This window comes from Oncorhynchus clarkii, chromosome 13 (assembly GCF_045791955.1).
Source record: "Oncorhynchus clarkii lewisi isolate Uvic-CL-2024 chromosome 13, UVic_Ocla_1.0, whole genome shotgun sequence".
Lineage (NCBI taxonomy): Eukaryota > Metazoa > Chordata > Actinopteri > Salmoniformes > Salmonidae > Oncorhynchus > Oncorhynchus clarkii.
In genome coordinates, this window is record NC_092159.1 from 49,388,295 (window position 1) to 49,407,984 (window position 19,690).

At 41.5% G+C, this 19,690-nt stretch overlaps 1 protein-coding gene across 2 annotated transcripts in view; it reads right to left on the reverse strand.

Moving 5' to 3' along the window:
• Positions 1-276: 276 nt before the first annotated feature.
• The window catches only part of LOC139424014 (protein shisa-6-like), a 67,261-nt gene continuing 47,847 nt past the window's right edge, over positions 277-19,690 (reverse strand). The window contains exons 5-8 of one of the 2 annotated variants that reach the window (XM_071175695.1): positions 9,107-9,172; positions 7,950-7,970; positions 6,823-6,963; positions 277-3,573 (exon numbers count right to left, since the gene is read on the reverse strand). In XM_071175695.1, the coding sequence (XP_071031796.1) occupies positions 2,945-3,573; positions 6,823-6,963; positions 7,950-7,970; positions 9,107-9,172 (857 nt within the window). In that variant the 3' untranslated portion in view covers positions 277-2,944. Of the gene's footprint in view, positions 3,574-6,795; positions 6,964-7,949; positions 7,971-9,106; positions 9,173-19,690 lie in introns of both variants that reach the window. The other variant, XM_071175694.1, reaches the window with a different exon arrangement.

Sequence of the window (19,690 nt, forward strand, 5' to 3'; positions counted from 1 at the left end):
AGACTGTCAAACAAGTTGTATAATTCCATATATACAGTAGATGTGGGTTATTTGTCTCTGTCATTCTTTACAAACAGTTAATATGTTTATAACTCAGCCATGAAAAAACATAATACCAATATTACCAATTCACTCTAATTCGTGAATATTGTTTAAATGAACATGTGAAAAAAATTCCCCCAGACTCCATATTTACTAAACTGATTACTGTTTTGTACAATACACATGGGATGTGCTTTAATAATTCATTTGTAAACAAAAACATTTGCACAGGAACAGTCGTATACTGCTTGCTTTGAAGCTTTTTAAATGAGTCCTCCATTGTTTGTGCAACAAAGACACAAAGGAATTTTCATTCATACCACATTGACACATAAAAATACAAGCTTAATAAACGGCAAGGAATATTTGCAACAAAAGTAAACAGTGCTTTTACAGCAGATAGATCATGGGACGCAACAACTTAGCAGCACGTTAGTCCCAGAACCTACGGCAAAAACTGAGCTCTAGCCTCATGTGTGTGGGAAAAGCTTCTTGTGGACACTATCATTGACTGACTGGAAAGTAAAACCGGAGCTCTGCGATGGGGTGGATGTATTTGAGCCAGATAGATGGTTGCTTAGAGACATGTCTGTAAGATTCCGGTGGTGCAACATCAGTAGAACACAGTGTTGCAGCTCCCACCATGTCAGAGTCAGGGCCATCAAATGTCATTTTTTCGTTGCTCAATTTTTTTGTTGCTCTGACATAGTTTTATAGCCATTTTTTGTTGTTGTAGCTATCATTGGAGCTTGACAAGGACTATGAAACTCCATATTGAACTAGCACGGTTTCTTTTGGTACTCTGGCCTTAAATTGAACCTCAAAATAAATGACATTTTAGTTGCCATCCTCTCAATATCTTAGCTGATACTGGGGTTTGAAACTAGTGTAATAATTGCTCTTAATATTTCAAGTGCATCAATTTCTACTGTGTATACATTGCATGTGAACATACAGTATAGCTAGTCATATAATGATATAAGCATATAATTTGCTAAGAAAAATTGCAATGTTAGCCTCTGTTGTAATGACAAATTCTAAGCAAAATCAAGTCTTAAATATGGACACACTGCACAAGTTGTAACAACGTTATGCAAGCTCCTAATATTTAAGGTAGTACACCAGTGACAATGTTTGAAATTGTCAATGACCAGCAAATGTATATAACAACATCTCTACAGTAAATGTCTATATACCCATTTCCATGACCCAGGATTTTACGATAATATTTGGACTTTCTTGTTAACTGAAGAGAAAGTTGAAAAGTAAAAACAATGACAAATCATGTACTTGATGGGTCTGTTACTCTATAAGTATAAGAGGACACAGTGGGAGTCCACAAGGAAGTCTGGATGAATTTGAAAATGTGGAAGACATTTTTTTTTATCATGTGAAATATTTTGTTCAATTCTAGTTTCTTAAGTTTTTTGCTTAAAATAATCACTTCCTTTGCTTCTTTTCAAATAACATTTTGTTAATTTAAGAATTTCATCCTTGTAAAATGTGTGCCCTATAGATTCTGAGGTATATCACCGAAACTGATTCTGTCCTTTGCTTCTATAGTGCTGGTAAATCATCCATGATAAAAAAATGACATAAAAAGCTGGTTACGCATCAACATGTTAGACACAAGACATAAAAACACAAGCGTGATTGTACAATTAAGAACATGAGTATGGGCTTCCACACAATAAGGCATTGCTTTAATGAAAACATCTGGACATAAAAATCACAGTTTTAATCCTTGCTTAGCTAGTGATTATAATGATATCCTCTTTGTCGACTGTTTCAGGTACGTCAACACACCTGCAACAATGTAACAATTGTAAACACATAACACCAACTATTATTCTTCAACTCTGATGAATGGAGTCAAATATACAACAATACTGTAAATCAAAATGAAAGCAGCTTTTCCTAACTCAAAACAAAATGGATGTCATCCACTTGGATTATATAGCGAGGGAATGAGTGCAGAAAATGAAGCCATTTGAAAGAAGCATTAGTTAACATGGTCACCTGTGGAGTAGTGTGCCTACAGTCTAAAGCTGCCAATTAACAGTGGCGTGAGGTTGATTCAACCCTACCCATACACAATCATCCAACAAGCACAGTTACAAAAATATACACACATACGCACACACATTATTGAACATGTTTGTTGGTATCAAGTATTTGTTGAGGGGTTTGGACTAATCTGAAATTGTGATCTTTAATTGTGAAAAGACTGTAGACTCTTGGGTAGAAACTCAACAATTCCACTTGTCCAGCTCTTCTCATTTAGTGTATAATTCTGCTAATATAGCCTATTTACAATCATTTATGCAATGGAAATTGCCACTATAGCCACTAATAAGCTGATATGTGCTGGCCGTTACCAAAAAACAAGAATAAATCAACAGAGAAAGAAACCCATTAATTGTGCTTTTTAACCAACAAATCCACTTCATCGTTGAAATGGGAACAATTTCGAGAGGCACCTCTTGAAGTTCTAACACCAGATAAGTTCAATAAGAATCTCTAAAGCTATAACAAGGACTGAAAATACAAATAGTAAATATATGTATATATTTATAAAGTTGATCCAGTTCCTTTCCAATTCCCCTTTTTAAAAAATATTGTCTTCTTACGGATAACCTCACATAAAGCATTCCTTATGTGTCAACGTGCAAAGCCCTTATGTTGCCCTATAGAGAAAGTACAGATGTCTTTGTGGTTGATTCTAGTTGTGATAATCCAAATCTGAATGAAGCAGAGAGCTTGAGCTGAAAGCAAGAAGGGTTAGTTGTTGGCTACTTTGAAAAGAAGACCTAAGGTGAGGTTGCACACCTCTGGAAGTATCTGCTGTTTTCATCTGTTGACAGTCTGTTGACACAGGAATCCTTGGCCAGCCACCCTCTCGTTAAACAGTTACCTCGTTCTTACTGGCTGTGCGGTACTGGTTGTTGTGCTGGTGGCCTGGGATGTACTGTAGATGGTCCACCGTGTGTGTCCGTCGCGAGGCAAACTGCTGCCTCTTGTTGGTGGTCGGGTGGTTGACGGTGAGCGTGTTGTATGAGTCGTTGATAGTAGTGGGATGGGAGTGCATCTTTTGCATCTTAGCGTAGCGCTCACTGCGGTCCATGACAGGTGTGGTGGGCACAAAGTTGATGTCTACGTGGGACATGGCCCGCGACATGGCCTTCTCCCGGAAGTTGGAGCGCCGCAGCGACAGCATCTTGTCCGGCGAGAGCAGGGGGTCCTGGGACTGGAGGCGGTCTGCGGAGAGCAGCTGCTCTTCTGAGAGAATGCGGCTGCCGTAGGAAGAGACGCCCATGTTGTAGGCTGAGAGGCCGTAGCCATGGCGTGGGGTCCTCTCTGGGGACAGCACATGGTCCTGGGACATGGCCCTCTGGACACGGTGAGGCCGCTGACGGTGCTGCTGGTGGGGTTCTGTGTTCAGCTTCACCATGTGGGGCGGCTGCAGAATCTGCCGACCTGCCAAGTCTTGGTGTCGCTTCCGCATGTAGTACTCATCTATGTCCTTATCACCTGAGTGGGAAAGGAGGGAGGGGGAGGAGAGAGGGAGAAGGACAGGATAAACATTACACTCTATATAAATAATTATTCTATACCTCCTCCTGGGTGGATCAGCTCAGCAGTTCTACTGTGACAACTCCTACAATTCCCCTTTGATTATGATTGCATTTTCTGTCCTGCTTTCATGGGAGAAGGCAGGGGCTCTCTCGCATCACAATAATTCCACTCCTGTTCTGGCGTGGAAAGGACGACACGCCTGCCGTGAGGCAAAACAATCAAACTGTCAGTGGTGCGAGTGTTGCACTGCAGGGTAGCCAGTGGTTTGACTCTGCCAAAAGCAGAGGGGCTCTACAGCGAGTGCCAACACTCTCCTGATGTTAAAGTCATTACATCTGCATGAGGAAAGCGGCGGGCTCCTCTCAAATGACTTTTAAACAGGCTTTTAGACCGGCTGGGCCTGGCAACATCAGATTGATGGCACCCTGAAACTACTGTGACTAACTGTCATCTCTGGGGGTTAGATACCTCAGCGGAAGCTAATTTCCCAAGGCCTCAGGAACACACAGAGGTGGTCTAAAAATGTCGGGACAAGACCGTGCTTGACTAAGATTTGGATGATAAGGATTTTGTTTTGGTATGGATATTTAAACCCTCCTCCTTAGATAGATGCTACGCCTGGATAGAGAAGATCACCTTTCTTTCTCTCCATAAGGGATTTATTTCCCCCAGCATGCATCACTAATGAAGAAGACCTGGGTTAGGCTTCTGGCAATAGCGTTTTGTATTTTTCTCCAGGGGTCACTTTAGGTGTGACATTATGGTAAGAAATGTAAACAACACTGACCCAGAGGCTATAGCTTGCCCACAATAGACAGGACATGTCCCTTAGCTTCATTTAAATTCCTCTTTGTTGCCAAGAGTTTTAAGGATTAGGGTTCAGTTTATCCTAAGCCTATAGATCAAAGATTTAGAATTGACATCATTGCATTGAAAATAGGGGTTGATTTCATGTTGTACTCAGAGACATTTCCACCAACTCTCCTCAGATGCTTTAGTTTTGACATTTCAAAATCAATTTAAATTTGACATTTTAACTGCTGTTAAAAATGTTAGGCCTTTTGTAAATAATTCACATAGGGCATTAGGCCACATTGTTAGTATGAAAGCTGCAACTTTGTAACTCTTATCATGGCGAGCATGGAGTGTGACAGCTCACTAAACTAGGCAATCCATAGGCAGGTCAACCTTGTGTGTTTTGTGTCCATGCTCATGATGTTACAAAGAACAAATGCATTTCCTTCCTTTTTACTTTTATGTTAAAGAGATATATGCTGGATTCATTTATTTGCTGCTTCGAATAAGACGTTGCACTAACTTGCATTCTATATTGAGAGGGCACGGGGTCTCAAAGGTGAGGTGAAACCACAAACCTGCTAGCTGTGGCTAACTGACTAGGCATCCCCTTTCCCTTTCCTTACCCTTAATTAAACTGAAGTCTCCCCTCTCCCAGATTAAATTCAATATGGTGAGTATATTCATCTGTGGCAGCTATTGATCCAAATACGCCATCATCCGGCCCAGACGGAGCAGTAATCACATAATGCACATACACTTGTAGAAAAACTTGTGAAACATCAATTATAAAGGGATCTTTAGAGGGGATTAGGATAAGACGTGGTAAGAGAAAGGGGCCCACAATAATATCATTTAGCTTTTTGCTTGGCATGGGGATTAAAGGGGCTCTGTTGTTCTGACGAGTGTTCTAATGCCTTTTAAGTTGATTACAGAGGCAAGGAGAAGACCGAGCCAAATAAGATTCCCTCCACCCGCTAGCTCCTTGGAGGGTCTGAGCAGGTTATTTTAGAGTCGTGTCCTCCATCTCCATCCCCGGCTCCCTCCAGTCCTGTCGGACGGACAGGGGAGAACGAAGGAGGAGGAGGGATCACACACAGACTACAGTATGTGCATTTAGAATCACAAATGAACCATATTAATTTGATTTTCTTCGTCATCTCTCCAGATGGTTTCATTAAAAAAGCAAATCATTATATACGTTTTTGGCGCTTTTCCAAAGCCTCTCTCCTTGCACAAAGCCACAGCATCTATCAGAGGTATGAGGGAACTCTCCTCTCAGAAGAGCTGTCACTGTACTCTAGGTAGGTAGAGAACTGAAATATTCCCTTTTTTGACCAATACTTTAGGGTTTATGGGTCCCAGCTCAAACTGTTTTTTTGTTTAATTGGATTCCTCTCTGTGATTTCAATGTGTTGGATTATTTTATGGTCTTCTATCTACCCACTGGGCACAGACATCAATTCAACATCTATTCCACGTTGGTTCAACGTAATTACATTGAATTGAGGAGGAATCAATGTTGATCCAGCCAGTGTGTGCCCAGTGGGCAATGTTTCTATTGAGCAGTACTAGATGAAGAAGCAGTACAACACATTGCTGAGTATAGACAATACAGATCAATGTTGTCCACGTCAAAGGTTTCGTCACATTGATTCTCTGTGTCCACACTGAGCATAACATACAAGCTTGCAGTAGAATACCACACCCTACTTATTTTAATACAGCACTATTGAACATTCGAGCAGGAAGGAACTAATGCTTTTGCATGACACATGCAACGCAACCAACCACAGGATACTAGAGGAGGAGCGTACTGTAGAGCATGCAGCTGTCATAGGGGATATGGAGAATGGTGAAAGTCAAGCCATCATGCAGAGGAAGTATAATGATAATAATCGGGCTGACCCAGATCTCATCTCAGAGACATTAGTCCCATCTTGTTGGCGTCTAGACTCATGTGGGTATGGAGAAATGGCTGTTAATATGTCATTACCAGACATTAGCTACATGACACGGGCCACAGATGGAGCCAAATTACACGACAATTAGATGTCAGTCAATGGGTCGGTAGATGGGGACAATGGGGCTGAATCCAGTGACTTTACCATGTGCTTGTGCATTTCAAGAAACCCATCTCACACACAGAGATGTCTTCCTCTGGATTCAGCTCATAACCCCAATGACTTTGTGCTCATGACTTATGTTTGCATCCCTGTAATAGGCATCCATACAGGGTTACTATTGCATCACAATACTTGAATGCAATGTGGTCTTCAACACAATGTGTTAAGATCAACCTTTTCTCCCCCCTGTGGACTGGCGGGGTCCAGGCAGGAGATCAAACAAACATGATGGTGTATGTAATGAAAGACCACCTACTTAATTTGTGGAGAGAGGAGTATTTACTTAAGTCAGCTTTGCTCATTGCCGCCAGTTCGTAGTTGGAAGGCAGGTGGGTGAGGTTCTGGAAGGAGCGTGAGAAGGACATGTCCAGGTCGTATGGCTCTGTCTGCGAGGTTAGGATGTTGTTCATGCGCTGGGGCTTCTCTGCAGTGGAGACAGGAGAGATTGACGCAGTGTAATTAGGCTACAATCAGACAGCCGACAGTCTGGAGGATGCCACAAAGAGGGGCGCGTACACAGGGGGTCTTCACTGGAGGAGACAGGGGGATACAGAGTGTGGGTGTGAGGAGGGTTTGTGGGTGCGGTGGGGATATGTGGGTGAGGATAGATGAAGTGGGGACTGTTATGTTCGACTCGTCTAACCGGGATTTAACATGATTTGTTGTGGTTTTTTTTAAATGTTATTTCAGAGTGCAATTCTGGTGTGCTAGGATTGGTTGCGACTGTAAGTGCACTCGCCACGCTAGCTGTCACTAGTATGCGTGGCACCATTGCGGGTGGCTATGCTGCCTGCCTGCCTGCTGTGGCCATGGTTATGTGGGACAAGTGGTCGTGGCTCAGACAGCTGGAGCGTTAGCAGCGTTAGGGTGGGGTGGGGCGTTGCCAGTCCTCTGAGGTGCTGGTCAGCGGTGGCAGGTTTAAAAATAGGGCTGGGTGACTACTGTGATAGCGAGGACAGGGACACACAACACCAAGGACCATGTGGAACAGAAGTGAGGCATTCCGTGAGAGACAGAGACAGAGTGAAAGAGAGTGTGAGTGTGAGCAAGAAAAGATGGAAGGGAGTAGAATGTGTATTTTGTGTAACAAAGGTCCGGTTCTGAAGCGTTACCACAGATCTTAATGAGACTCTACCATTGCAAACACTATGTGGCAGCTAACCCAACAAAGAGAGATACTGGAGAGAGAGAGAAAGAGAGCAGAGCAGAGTGAGAAGGTAAGTGAGAGTTTGGTGTGTCAACTCTGGTTCATTCAGTCTGAACAAAAAGGAAGAGTGACCCCCCGCCTTGACCCCAGCAATATACAAGACGTCACTGTCACCAACTGTCAGAACAAGAGGTCGACATATACAGTACGTAAAAGAGAAAGGGAATACACATGTACAGCAGGTGTATATGCGTATTACTTACCATGTCTCATTTGTCTGTGGGCTACATAACAAATCCAAGTAAGAGAAAATGGATCAGTACAATAACAAACATTATTCATAATATGTATTAATAACCAAACCAATGTGTCTGACATTTTCTGTTTCAAATTAGTTGTTGAAAGTCTATGCTATTTATAATGATCGTACTAGTCAAATAAAGTAATCAGATTCCTATGTATTGTGGCCATTCTCAAAAGTAGTTATTCATAATCAGCTCTGGTTTGATCCACCTTGAAAGCTATCCTTTGGTGTCTGTGTTGGAGAGATCTATCTACTTATGGGTACTTTCAAAAGTCCCTATGCCTTTGAAAATGTTGGCCTCAAAACATACAATTGGAAAACTGTCCTGCCATGAGGTTGGAGTCCACAGCTCCACTGATGTTGAAACAGACAGTGTAGCATGGTGTAGCGTTTCAGTGCAGACCTCTTAGCGTAAAAATATCAAAATATGAACTTTGTTCTTAGCCAATTATGTAGGATAGATGGAGAGGCATCTAGCAACAATGCACAAATAGCTTTTCTCTCTGAACTCATGGTGTTTCACTGCAGTGTTAGAGCTGTGACCACTCAATAATTTCATGCTAAAAAGCACCTCTCTTTTCATAGAAAGTCTCATTTAGGAAAATAGATAAGGCACAATATAAGTAATTGAAGTTTTTCAATAACTTGAGAAAGCCATACAGATGCCATTTTAATTCATTTTCCACAAGACCCCGTTCCAAGCTATTCATTTCCCGTCAAGAAAAATGCTTTTGTCCTCGCTTGAATTCTAAAAAAAAAGAGCATATTTTGACTTATTTCGAATTTAGTCAAAGTTCATGTGTCGTACTGGAGCTGATAAAACCATGCATTCAGGAAATCAATATGACCTAATCCTCCCTCAACTTTATTGGGGTAAACGAAGGCATCTTTGTAGCATACCCAAGAGCCACTGTGCGTTGTGTGGCAGTATAATCTCACACTTGGCATGGTTAGTATCCATAATGTACTTTCCATCTACCATATATCTCTACAGACGGTTAGTTACTATCTAAACATTTTTATTACTCATTGGAAAGAGTGAAATATTAGCAACCAACCACAGTCATATTATATATACTGTACTTATGTGAACATGCAAACCTTAAATATCCTTACCAATTTTAGGTGTGTGGGCCTGGGTAAGATCCAGGTGACTATGTTGATAATCATGTTGGTGGTTGCCTATTGGGAAAACAGTGAAAAGGTTAGGTTTGGAAATCAAATTAAACATTACCATAGATTCACATTATGTGCATTTCATGTCAAATAAATGGCTGTTAATACATGACAATATTATCAACGTTTCCCTCATTTTTGTGATCATTGACTCTTTTAATGCAGACTGACTGGACTCCACTGTGAATGATCACATAAACCTATGTCCCATTGACAGACATTTCAGTAAATTGTCTTTGCGATACCAAATTCAAAGTAAGAGATCTGTCCAGAGATAGCAGTGGTGTGCTTTGATTAAAGTGGATTTTGTGCATCTTTACTCTACTAGACAGTCACATTTTAAGGCAGGCATTTTGTGCTATTCCCTTTTGAGCAACGGAGAGTGAGGGAAAACAGATTTCATCAGAATCGTCAACTTCCTGACATCTGTGGGACTAAATGTCATGTGACAGAGTGAATATGTTCCCTTTATTCAATGAGGTCTATTTGGTCAATGTTGTTCACAGCTTCTCCTCTACTACAGCAGAAGATGCAGGACACTGTACCTTATTTGCATTTCAACAAACCCATTGATCATCCCATTAGAACCCTAAACACAAAATAAACTCAAATAAAATGTGAACTCTTTCGAATGTTTAACGTGAAGTGACAGGAGAGCATCTCCGTGGCGTTAGAAAAACAGTTGCTTTCTTTCCGTCACTGTGACTTGCTAATGGAGAGTTGTGACAGTTACAAAAAAGATGTGTGGCAACACAAGCCTTCATTTCATCTTCTGGTTTCAGATAAGTAGCTGGAACTGCGCATAACATACATTTTGCAGGGAAAATTGCTTCCTGTTGGAGAGATTTATGTCAAAGCAATCAGCACAGTAGGGTCAAGTACCTTGTTAAACTGGATTTTACCACAGTTCTGAAGGAATAGCTTTTTAGAAACAATACAACGGAGTATAACAACAACCAATAGACAACATCATCCAATTAAATGGCAATGTACCGGTATTCCAAATCCCAATATCCTTTACGAACATAAAACAAGATTTGTGCCCAATCTCCCTTCACACTATAGCTGTATTGCCCTGTTCAATCACCCTGTTTGATCAAGGGACCAATTACACAATCTTCAGATGGCTGAGCTAAACTAACCTGCTTTGAGCTTGCCAGGGAAAAAGTTTTACACTGAAAAGAAGAGGTTCCCTGCTATCTACAAACTGTCTAACAATCAGGCTGTCCCCAAAAAACATGTTGGAATACTTCAGGTTTCTAAAGGTTGTTCAAAAACTGATTGGAGTGACTGCTCCTATATCTGCCTTCCTGTTGTATTGGCTTTCCTTTGGCTTTTCATAAACGTTGGTAACATTCCGCTTTTCTTATACAGTATGAGCATCCATTTTGTATTGCATCACCATTGATTATCTTCTCAGAGTGGACCTCCTACAGTTGCACGCCTTAAAAAGTTAAGCAAATGTGAACAACCGCAGATGATGTTGTTTGCTGAAGAACACCTACATCCTGTCTGGTGTGTGTAAGGAGGTGGGAAGATGTCATGCCCCAGGACTCCCGTATCCACCCACCACTATGTAAATGCATCAACTCATGAAACAGATGTACAGTAGAAAAGTCACACGACTCTCAGAAATTCAGAGGTGTCCAGTCATTTCATTCCAGTCTGTAACGTGTCCAGAAACAGGTACAGGAATGTTTGGATGAACAGCTGTACTGCCTGCAGTCCTCTGGATCATAAAAATAACAATGAATAGAACAGGCTTGGAACCTCTAAATCTGGCAATTTTACTGGCAAAATCCTGGCTACACTCGCAAAGACTGCCATGCCCACCCTATAATGCCATCATTGGCTTGAATGGGAAAGCCCGTTCTATTCATTCATATTTCTATGCTCTGGAGCCTGTCAGTGGAGGAGCTTTGTGAGAATTTGAAATTATGAATGCCATAAAACAGTATTGTTGGAGTTAGACTACACCTGAAGTGCAGATATGTATATCTTCTGTAATAGAGCATATTTAGAATGGCTTTGGTGTGTGAAAGTCTTCATTCAGACGTGACAGGTCAATGCTTTACTTGATACCAACAATTGTTCGCATTTTACTCATTATGAGTCCACATTGTACTTTGTCATAACCCTCAAACCGATATCTCTGGCAATTATAATGAATAAACGTTATTACATAGGAACTACATACATACTACATATCGAATGGTTTAACATCACCTCAACATGTCAAACATGCTTGGTTGAACATAATGCAGGCATTTTGGGCACCACTGAGTGAAACCCTTCCAGGTTCCAGTGGCTGGACAAGACAGAGGGATCCCACTGTTACCCAGATCCATTTTGAAAGCCTCACTCTGCCTCTGTCAGTGAAACCTGATGGACTGCCTGTAACGATGAGAGCCCACGCTGTGTCATTACCCTGGCCGTGTGTAAAGTGCCATGTGGGTCCTGCAGGGTGGCTGGCTGGGGCTCACCTCAACTCATCTCTCCCCCTTACACCCTGCGATGGTAGAGGGAGGGACAGGAGCCTGCTGGGGAAGATGCACTGCAAGAACCTACCATCAACGCAGACAGGTTCTGCATGGATGTGGGCTTTATATCGATATGCGGCAGGGTAGCCTAGTGGTTAGAGCGTTGGACTAGTAACCGAAAGGTTGCAAGTTCAAATCCCCATGCTGACAAGGTCTGTCGTTCTGCCCCTGAACAGGCAGAACCTACTGTTCCTAGGCCGTCATTGAAAATAAGAATTTGATCTTAACTGACTTGCCTGGTTAAATAAGTAAATAAATAAAATATGCGCTGTGACCAAAGGTTCTATTGTGCACAATGCTTGCAGGATGTTTTTGGGGTATGATTATGGTTTGCAGGCGCTGCTTTGTTTCAGTGTACAGCAGTGTAGTTGTTGCTACAATTCTGAACAAGTGAATATTCCAGCTCTTCACAAATTCAGAAGAAATCCAGGACTTCTAATTGTTAAGTTCAAGATGACTAACTGAATCCCTGTGCTTCAAAGAAAGAATATTAGTCACTCTACAGACAAAACAAAAAAAGCTCGGAAGAGAAGACAAAACAATATTGTGAGAGTAAACCTCACGTCATGTGGCACAATGAAAGATGACACTTTGAACAGGTTCCAAGGCATGTCTGGATACATCACTGTTGCTTTAAGAAACACTGAGCCACATGAGCTTGAACTAATGCTGGTCTATAACTGTATCTGCCCTACATTGACAAATCTTTAGGGGGTCAGGCCATTCTTCATCCAGCTCATCTGCCAATGCCATCACAACGTCTGTTAGTTTTCTGCATCGCATACTGCAAAGAGATCCCAGTGATACAACAACTGCATAGTGTAAAGAAGTAACAACCATATTGGGAGAGACATAAAAACCAACAGTTACATGACATAAACCAAAAACATGTTGCAACTTTACCAAACCTCCTCCGGTGGCCTGAGGTTTGTTGATCTCGTGACTTGCTAACAAGGATAAGCACAGATTTATCTGATGTCTCCTTCAATTGGAAAGAAGTAACATCATTCAAAGCTGCCTTTATCCCTGCCTTAGCATCTTGTCATCTTCTTGAAGGATCCAAGTTGAATGGAACAGCAACACCTGGAATCATGTAGGAGCCATAGGAGAGAAGCATACAGTATCCACTTGCAAAAACAGCACTCTATAGATTGGATATGTAACTAAAAAAACAAAAACAAACATTTTAAAAAACTACAATTATAATGGCTATACAGAGTCATATGATATCAATTATAATGGCTATACAGAGTCATATGATATCAATTATAATGGCTATACAGAGTCATATGATATCAATTATAATGGCTATACAGAGTCATATGATATCAATTATAATGGCTATACAGAGTCATATGATATCAATTATAATGGCTATACAGAGTCATATGATATAAATTATAATGGCTATACAGAGTCATATGATATCAATTATAATGGCTATACAGAGTCATATGATATCAATTATAATGGCTATACAGAGTCATATGATATCAATTATAATGGCTATACAGAGTCATATGATATCAATTATAATGGCTATACAGAGTCATATGATATCAATTATAATGGCTATACAGAGTCATATGATATCAATTATAATGGCTATACAGAGTCATATGATATCAATTATAATGGCTATACAGAGTCATATGATATCAATTATAATGGCTATACAGAGTCATATGATATCAATTGATGGGATTGGATCAGTTCTAATGGAAAGGTTATTTTCAAACTCTGAAAAGAAATGCATGAAGCTCAAAGACACAGAATTTGCCATTGAGTTCTACGTATTAAGTGGTAATCCAGAACAGACCAATTGTTTTGCATACAGGAACATTTCTCCCATAACCTTCCCCAGATAAGATTAGAGGATAACAGACTAATATCAGCCTTTTGCACACCCTCTCTATGGCTGTTTCTATTACTAACAGATGTCTATACGAAAGAGCTCTCATATTCATTGAATAAGCCATATTCAAGAATGCTCAACAACCAAATTAATTTAATTATAAGTGACGCTAATTAAAAATAAAAGGAGACGGTTTTTCATGAAAGAGATGTAAAAATCCCACCGAATACAATCAATTAATTTCCCTTTTAATTTCCCTTTCTTTACTTTTTTGTTTGAATAATTACTTTCTATGTTTTCCTGCAATTATATTTGTATTGTCAGCATAAGGCAATTGTTAATGGGGGAGGTGAGGAAACATTTTAATGAGGGAGAAATGCCAGGCTTTGTGAAGACATAACAAGCTGGAAAAATAACAACTGAAATGACTTTGCAATTATGAGCTTGGGTTGACTGCAAAGGTATGGAATGCAAAGTGTAAACATTTACACATTTCATTTCAATTTGATTTCATTTAGCTCTGCTAATTTGTTTTCACCCACATTTTGAAGAGACAAAGTCAGTTGTGTAGCTAAGGTAGACCGGTCAACAACCTTGAGCGAAAGTATTGAGATTTCTGAGCACCTCTACTGCAGCTTTGCGCTGTGAGGTCCATCTATTACAATGACAGATCAGTGTGTCTGACTCTGTGAGGCTCTGAAGCTCTCTGTATATCCTCCCTTCCCTCAGAGAGGCCAATGACAGCGGGTTGAGAGTGCTGGTCTAGCGTTCCACATGACGTCATCCCATTATGGGCCCCCGGGAATGAGACTCTTTGATCCATTTCCATCGATTTTGTATCGCCTTCCCTATCGCCTCCCGACTATCTTAGGCTGAGGTGAATTCATGTTCTGGTGTTCTGGTGGCATACCCTCTCCCCTTCAGCCTAACCTTGTGACTCCTGTACAGGAAATCCCATCTAACACTGAGCCCTGGACTGGAGGGAATCACATCTAACACTGAGCCCTGGACTGGAGGGAATCACATCTAACGCTGATCACTGGACTGGAGGGAATCACATCTAACGCTGATCACTGGACTGGAGGGAATCACATCTAACGCTGATCACTGGACTGGAGGGAATCACATCTAACGTTGATCATTGGACTGGAGGGAATCACATCTAACGCTGAGCACGGGACTGGAGGGAATCACATCTAACGCTGAGCACGGGACAGGATAGATTTTAAACTGCACTTTAAGAGCAATGTGGAAGTTTTAGCCCCCTTAGTAAAAATAGTCTTCAATCACCTTGACACTCCACGATAAAGGATGGTGATATGCCATCAATGCCCAACCGTTTGACAATAACTTATAGAAACTCTTAGCAGGAAGCTTCATGTTATTGTACTACTTTTTCAGGGAGTGAAAGATGACTTGGCTCAGTATCCCTTTGTTTATCAGTCGCTTCATCTCGCTTTTTTTTATCCCAGCCTTCCAGATGATGGCTGGCCTCTTTTCCTACCCAACCCAATTTCTTACCCAGCCCTCCTGCGAGTAACCAATCCTGCAACAATCAATCCACAAGATGAGTACACGAGGTGATTGTATCTATTTACATAAAGACTGTGATAGATACTAGTCCTACAGAGTTAAGCTTGTTTATCGTGGCCAAGTATCTGCATGAATTGTTTGCTGTTCGTCTTGTTATCCCGTCTTCAAAATATTTACCTCGTATCTCCCATCTAAAGTTCGCTAATGAAATGATCGCTCACGGCCCGCAAACATTTGGGGACGCTGATGACGCTAATTAATAGTCGTTGGACGCAGTGAGGCGCTATGTGTGACGTGTTGCACTGGATGACATTCGTCTCCTAGCGTTTATTAAGACACTTGTGATTAATGGTGTGCTGTCCTCTGATAGGGTGAGAGCCAGAGCTGCAGCCCCAGACATCAAGTGATGGAGAGAAGGCCACACTTGAGCGCCGCTCGAGAAAATATGGACCACGTTGATTAGTCGCCTTTCCATGTGCCTTCGCCCATAATGATGAGTGCACTTCTACGTATCTCAGATTAACAGTGTCTGCAATCTGCACTCCAGCACAGTTCTGCCCATATTAATTACAGATCCTGCACACTGGCAGGATTGGAGAGGCTTCTTTGGAAAGTGGTGGGTCTCCCTTTAATTAGCATACTAGGGAAATAATTGACGCCATATGCCTGTCCCCCATGCTACCGTAGCGGGTGGTGGCACAATGCGCCGCAGCTCGTCTGGCATTCCACATCCCATGGTGAGGGTTGTGTCACCCTTCTATCCCCATGCTTTCTAAATGTACAACCACAGAAACTTGGCATCACGAGGCACTTATTAATGTGCATACATCAAGGTGATAACTATTGGCTACTGTCGGCTCGTAGAGGCGGCTCATTAATTGACTTGTTTGGTGGAGGAGTGTTTGTTTGGGTGTCCAGTGTTCTACCCAGTAACCCCTTCTCTGATGCTGTGTTGAGGAGTGACAACTAATTAAATAACAGCGGAGTAGCTCTGAGAAACACAGGCCTGGTAACTGTTCAAATATCTAACCACTCCTCTCCTCATAACAGTTCTTATAATCAATCACATGCTCCTTACCAATGGGGAGGCAGAGAGACAGAAAGGGAGAATCTGTTTCTCAAGATATGGTATTGATGAGATGGAGATGGAAGTGATTGAACCAGTGGTGGATTATATTCGAGGGAGAAACATTGATAGACGGCACTGGGAGATATTGATCGAACATAGATAAATGCAGTGATGTTTTTAGGGGCTGTCACACCAGACTGGTAGGATACGAACTGATTCCATCCACATAGAACATTGTCACTGTAACATTGTCCTTTTTGTTTTCATAGTAGGACTGCATTAGTCTAAAATCTAACTAGCATAACATCAGAGAAGATGGTACGTCAAGAAGGAAGTGAAGTATTAGAAGACACTGAACATGTGATGGAGGTCAGGGAAGAGAAGTGAGGTTCTTAGGTTGAGGCTTATCTAAATGTATGCATGTTGAAGCCGAGATGTTGATGGACAGACAATATTTCAGAGGGAAACAGGAAAAGATAGGTCCTGCCAGATTGAGGGTGAGTTGAGGGATGGGGGTAAAAAATATTAGCTTTCATGATATGGGAGAGCGTATCATGAGAACACTTTTATTCTGAAATGTGAAAGGTTCAATCAGAGAAGCTGAGATGGGAAAAGGGACAAGAGGAAATTAGGGAGATGAAGGATAGGAGAGAGAGAGAGAGAGAGAGAGGTTAGAGAAATGATGAGGAGGGTGGAGTGCATGAAAGAGACTGATGTGGGTGGACGGCTGTGCATCGCAGCAGAGGAGAGTTTGACAGGATCAGAGAGGAGAGAGGTGAAGGGGATGAGGGCAGTCAGAAGAGAATCAGAAATATTTGTGGGCGGATAAGGGCAGCAATATAAGGGGACATTCATAGAGAAGCTAAAGACAATTTCGATTTATGGTGAGATGCCAGAAGGTGAATACATTGAGCATATGCTTGCTGTCTGCTAAGGGGGGTGAAGAGAGGAGAGGATGAAATGTGATCTGATTGTGAAAGAAGCAGAAATACTCATGTCTACATGTCTCTGAATGGAGTAATCATACAAAAAAAAATTCTGTGGAACCTTGTAATTTACTGTGGAACCTTGTAATTTACACAACCCTCTAGCTATAGTCATGATCTATATTATGCTTATGTCAGTTCACAAACAGAAGTTAATGTGATTGACGTCAATGATTAGCAGTCAGTCTACATTATTGCTTTGCTCTGTTCTTGATCATATTACTTAAACATTGTCTGAAAAGGATAAATATTTCTAACAAGAAAACCCCAGAGAAGCCACATCTCTTTGTGAGTATCAGTGAATCGAGCATTCTCTGTTATGTTCTCCTCTAGTAATGGCATTTCTCTGATCACCACATCCCCCTGCAACCTTCTTTTCTTCTTCAGGAGAGCCTGAGTCAGATACCTGATGTGGCGACTCAATGGGAAAATCAAAGAGCAAAGTGGCCCTAAAAGCATTTCTGAGAGGCTTTTTTTCACCTCCAGATTGAGCCAGACATCCCATCACAAAAAAAACTCTGTGTGATGTTCTGTGTGATTGCGGCTATTTAAATAAAGTTCTTTAATATACGTATAAAGGTACCTCTATGATGAGCGTAAGTTTAGGCGTTAAATTAAACTAAGAAATGTGGCGGTACACCATTTTCAGCAATGCCTATGAGCTACAACAAACCATGCTTACTCATCGCACATAATTATCTGCATCCCAGTCTCTACCTGAAAGGTACACGTTACTTACACTGGGAGACCCCAAAGTGCTCAGTAGCCCTTTCCACTCACAGCCCTTGTCATCCTTTATACGGGTTGAAAATGGCAGATTTTGTCATTAATAGGCACTTTAATTGGAACGCAGTGGCTGTAGAGTAAAATGATGTACATAACATCAGAGCTCAGGTCCTCTGCTCATCTGGTTTTGACTGACAGCCATTAGGGAAAGGGAAGGGGGATACCTAGTCATTTGCACAACTTCCGCATTTAACCCAACCCCTAGGCATCAGAGAGTTGCAGGGGGCTGCCTTAATCGACATCATCAGCAACCGGGGATCAGCTGTTGTGGGGGTTAACTGCCTTGGTCAAGGGCAGAACGGCACATTTTTCATATTGTTGGCTCAGGGATTTGAACAAGCAACCGGTTACTATCCCACCACTCTAATCGCTAGGCTCCCTGCCGTCCCAAGTTATAAACTTGAGCACTGCGCACGACAAGGTGATGTCCCCATCCCTCCCGCCAGTGGCGATTTTAGAGTGTAAATCTTGGTGGTGCAAACCCCCCAAACATTTTATTTTGCATGCCAGCAAAGCCTCCACACATCACATCACAACACAACACTAAACAATACATTAATTGTACTATAACGGTGACAAACAGTTCCCACAAACTGTTAGGGCCGACATAAATCTGTCCCAACAGCAGAGTCCCAAACAGCAGTCCCAACACCGTACCACTGCTACACCTGCCTATCAGCTGAGCCTTGTCTGGCACCGAAACAAATCATTCAGCCTAATTTATTCTTTAAAAAAATATTGCTGATATGGCTGACTTGCTTAAACAAATGTGGTTTCTACTTACAATTGAGATGTACAAACTATGGCATAAGGGGATGACGAGCAGATAAGAGGCAATCTGTAATTTCGATTGACATTAATGAGCAAGCTAGGACGGACGTAGTCAAAATAACTATTTGTTCAGCAATTTTGAAATGTACAGCGGCAGAATTCAGAACATGGGCTGTTCTTACAGTATTCTCCCTGTACACCAAGTCAGAACTGTAGGATAAACAAAGGGGGCATATAAGCAGAGAATAAAAGCTCTTACAATATTCAATGATTACGTTTCTCTAAAACAGGTTATAGGCTACATGTGCACCACCAAGTCAGAACAATAGGCAAAATTATTAGGGTGAGGCACATGGACTACTAACAGCTTACTACACAACATACACTTATTATTACTTTCTTAGTTACAGTATACATATCTCCCTGGCATATTACATAATTTATGCAGCAGCATACAATACATTGTTGGACTCACCTTGTTGTGCAGTGCTCACTTGAACAGGAAGGTGGAGCGGCGGTCCTTCATGGTCAAATTTTGTAATCAAACTTTGTCATCAAAGTCTAGCATTCTCTGGATTTATGGTGCTTATAAGACAACTAGGAACTCAGAAAAAAAAACTTGAATCATGATTATGCCAGTGATCTTCAGGTCGTAGCTCTAGAAAGAGGCCCAAGTTCCCGACTTACAATTCCGAGTTGGATGCCGTTCAAAGCGTATTTTCTCTGTCAGAGCTCGTTTCTTCAGATTTCCCAGTTGTCTTGAACTCACTGAAGTCAGATTTCCCAGTTCCCAGTTTCCCGTTGTTTTGAGCGTCTCAAAAGTTATGCTGGATTGGCAGCATGACCAATGTTGAATGTTTATCATTTTAAGCTTGGAAAAGACACCCCTTAAAACCAGACTTGGGTCCCACACAAACACTACACTAAATAGCAGGCTAGTGATTGCTTTGCAAGGCTTGCAATTAGCCACTGATTCCTTCCAAA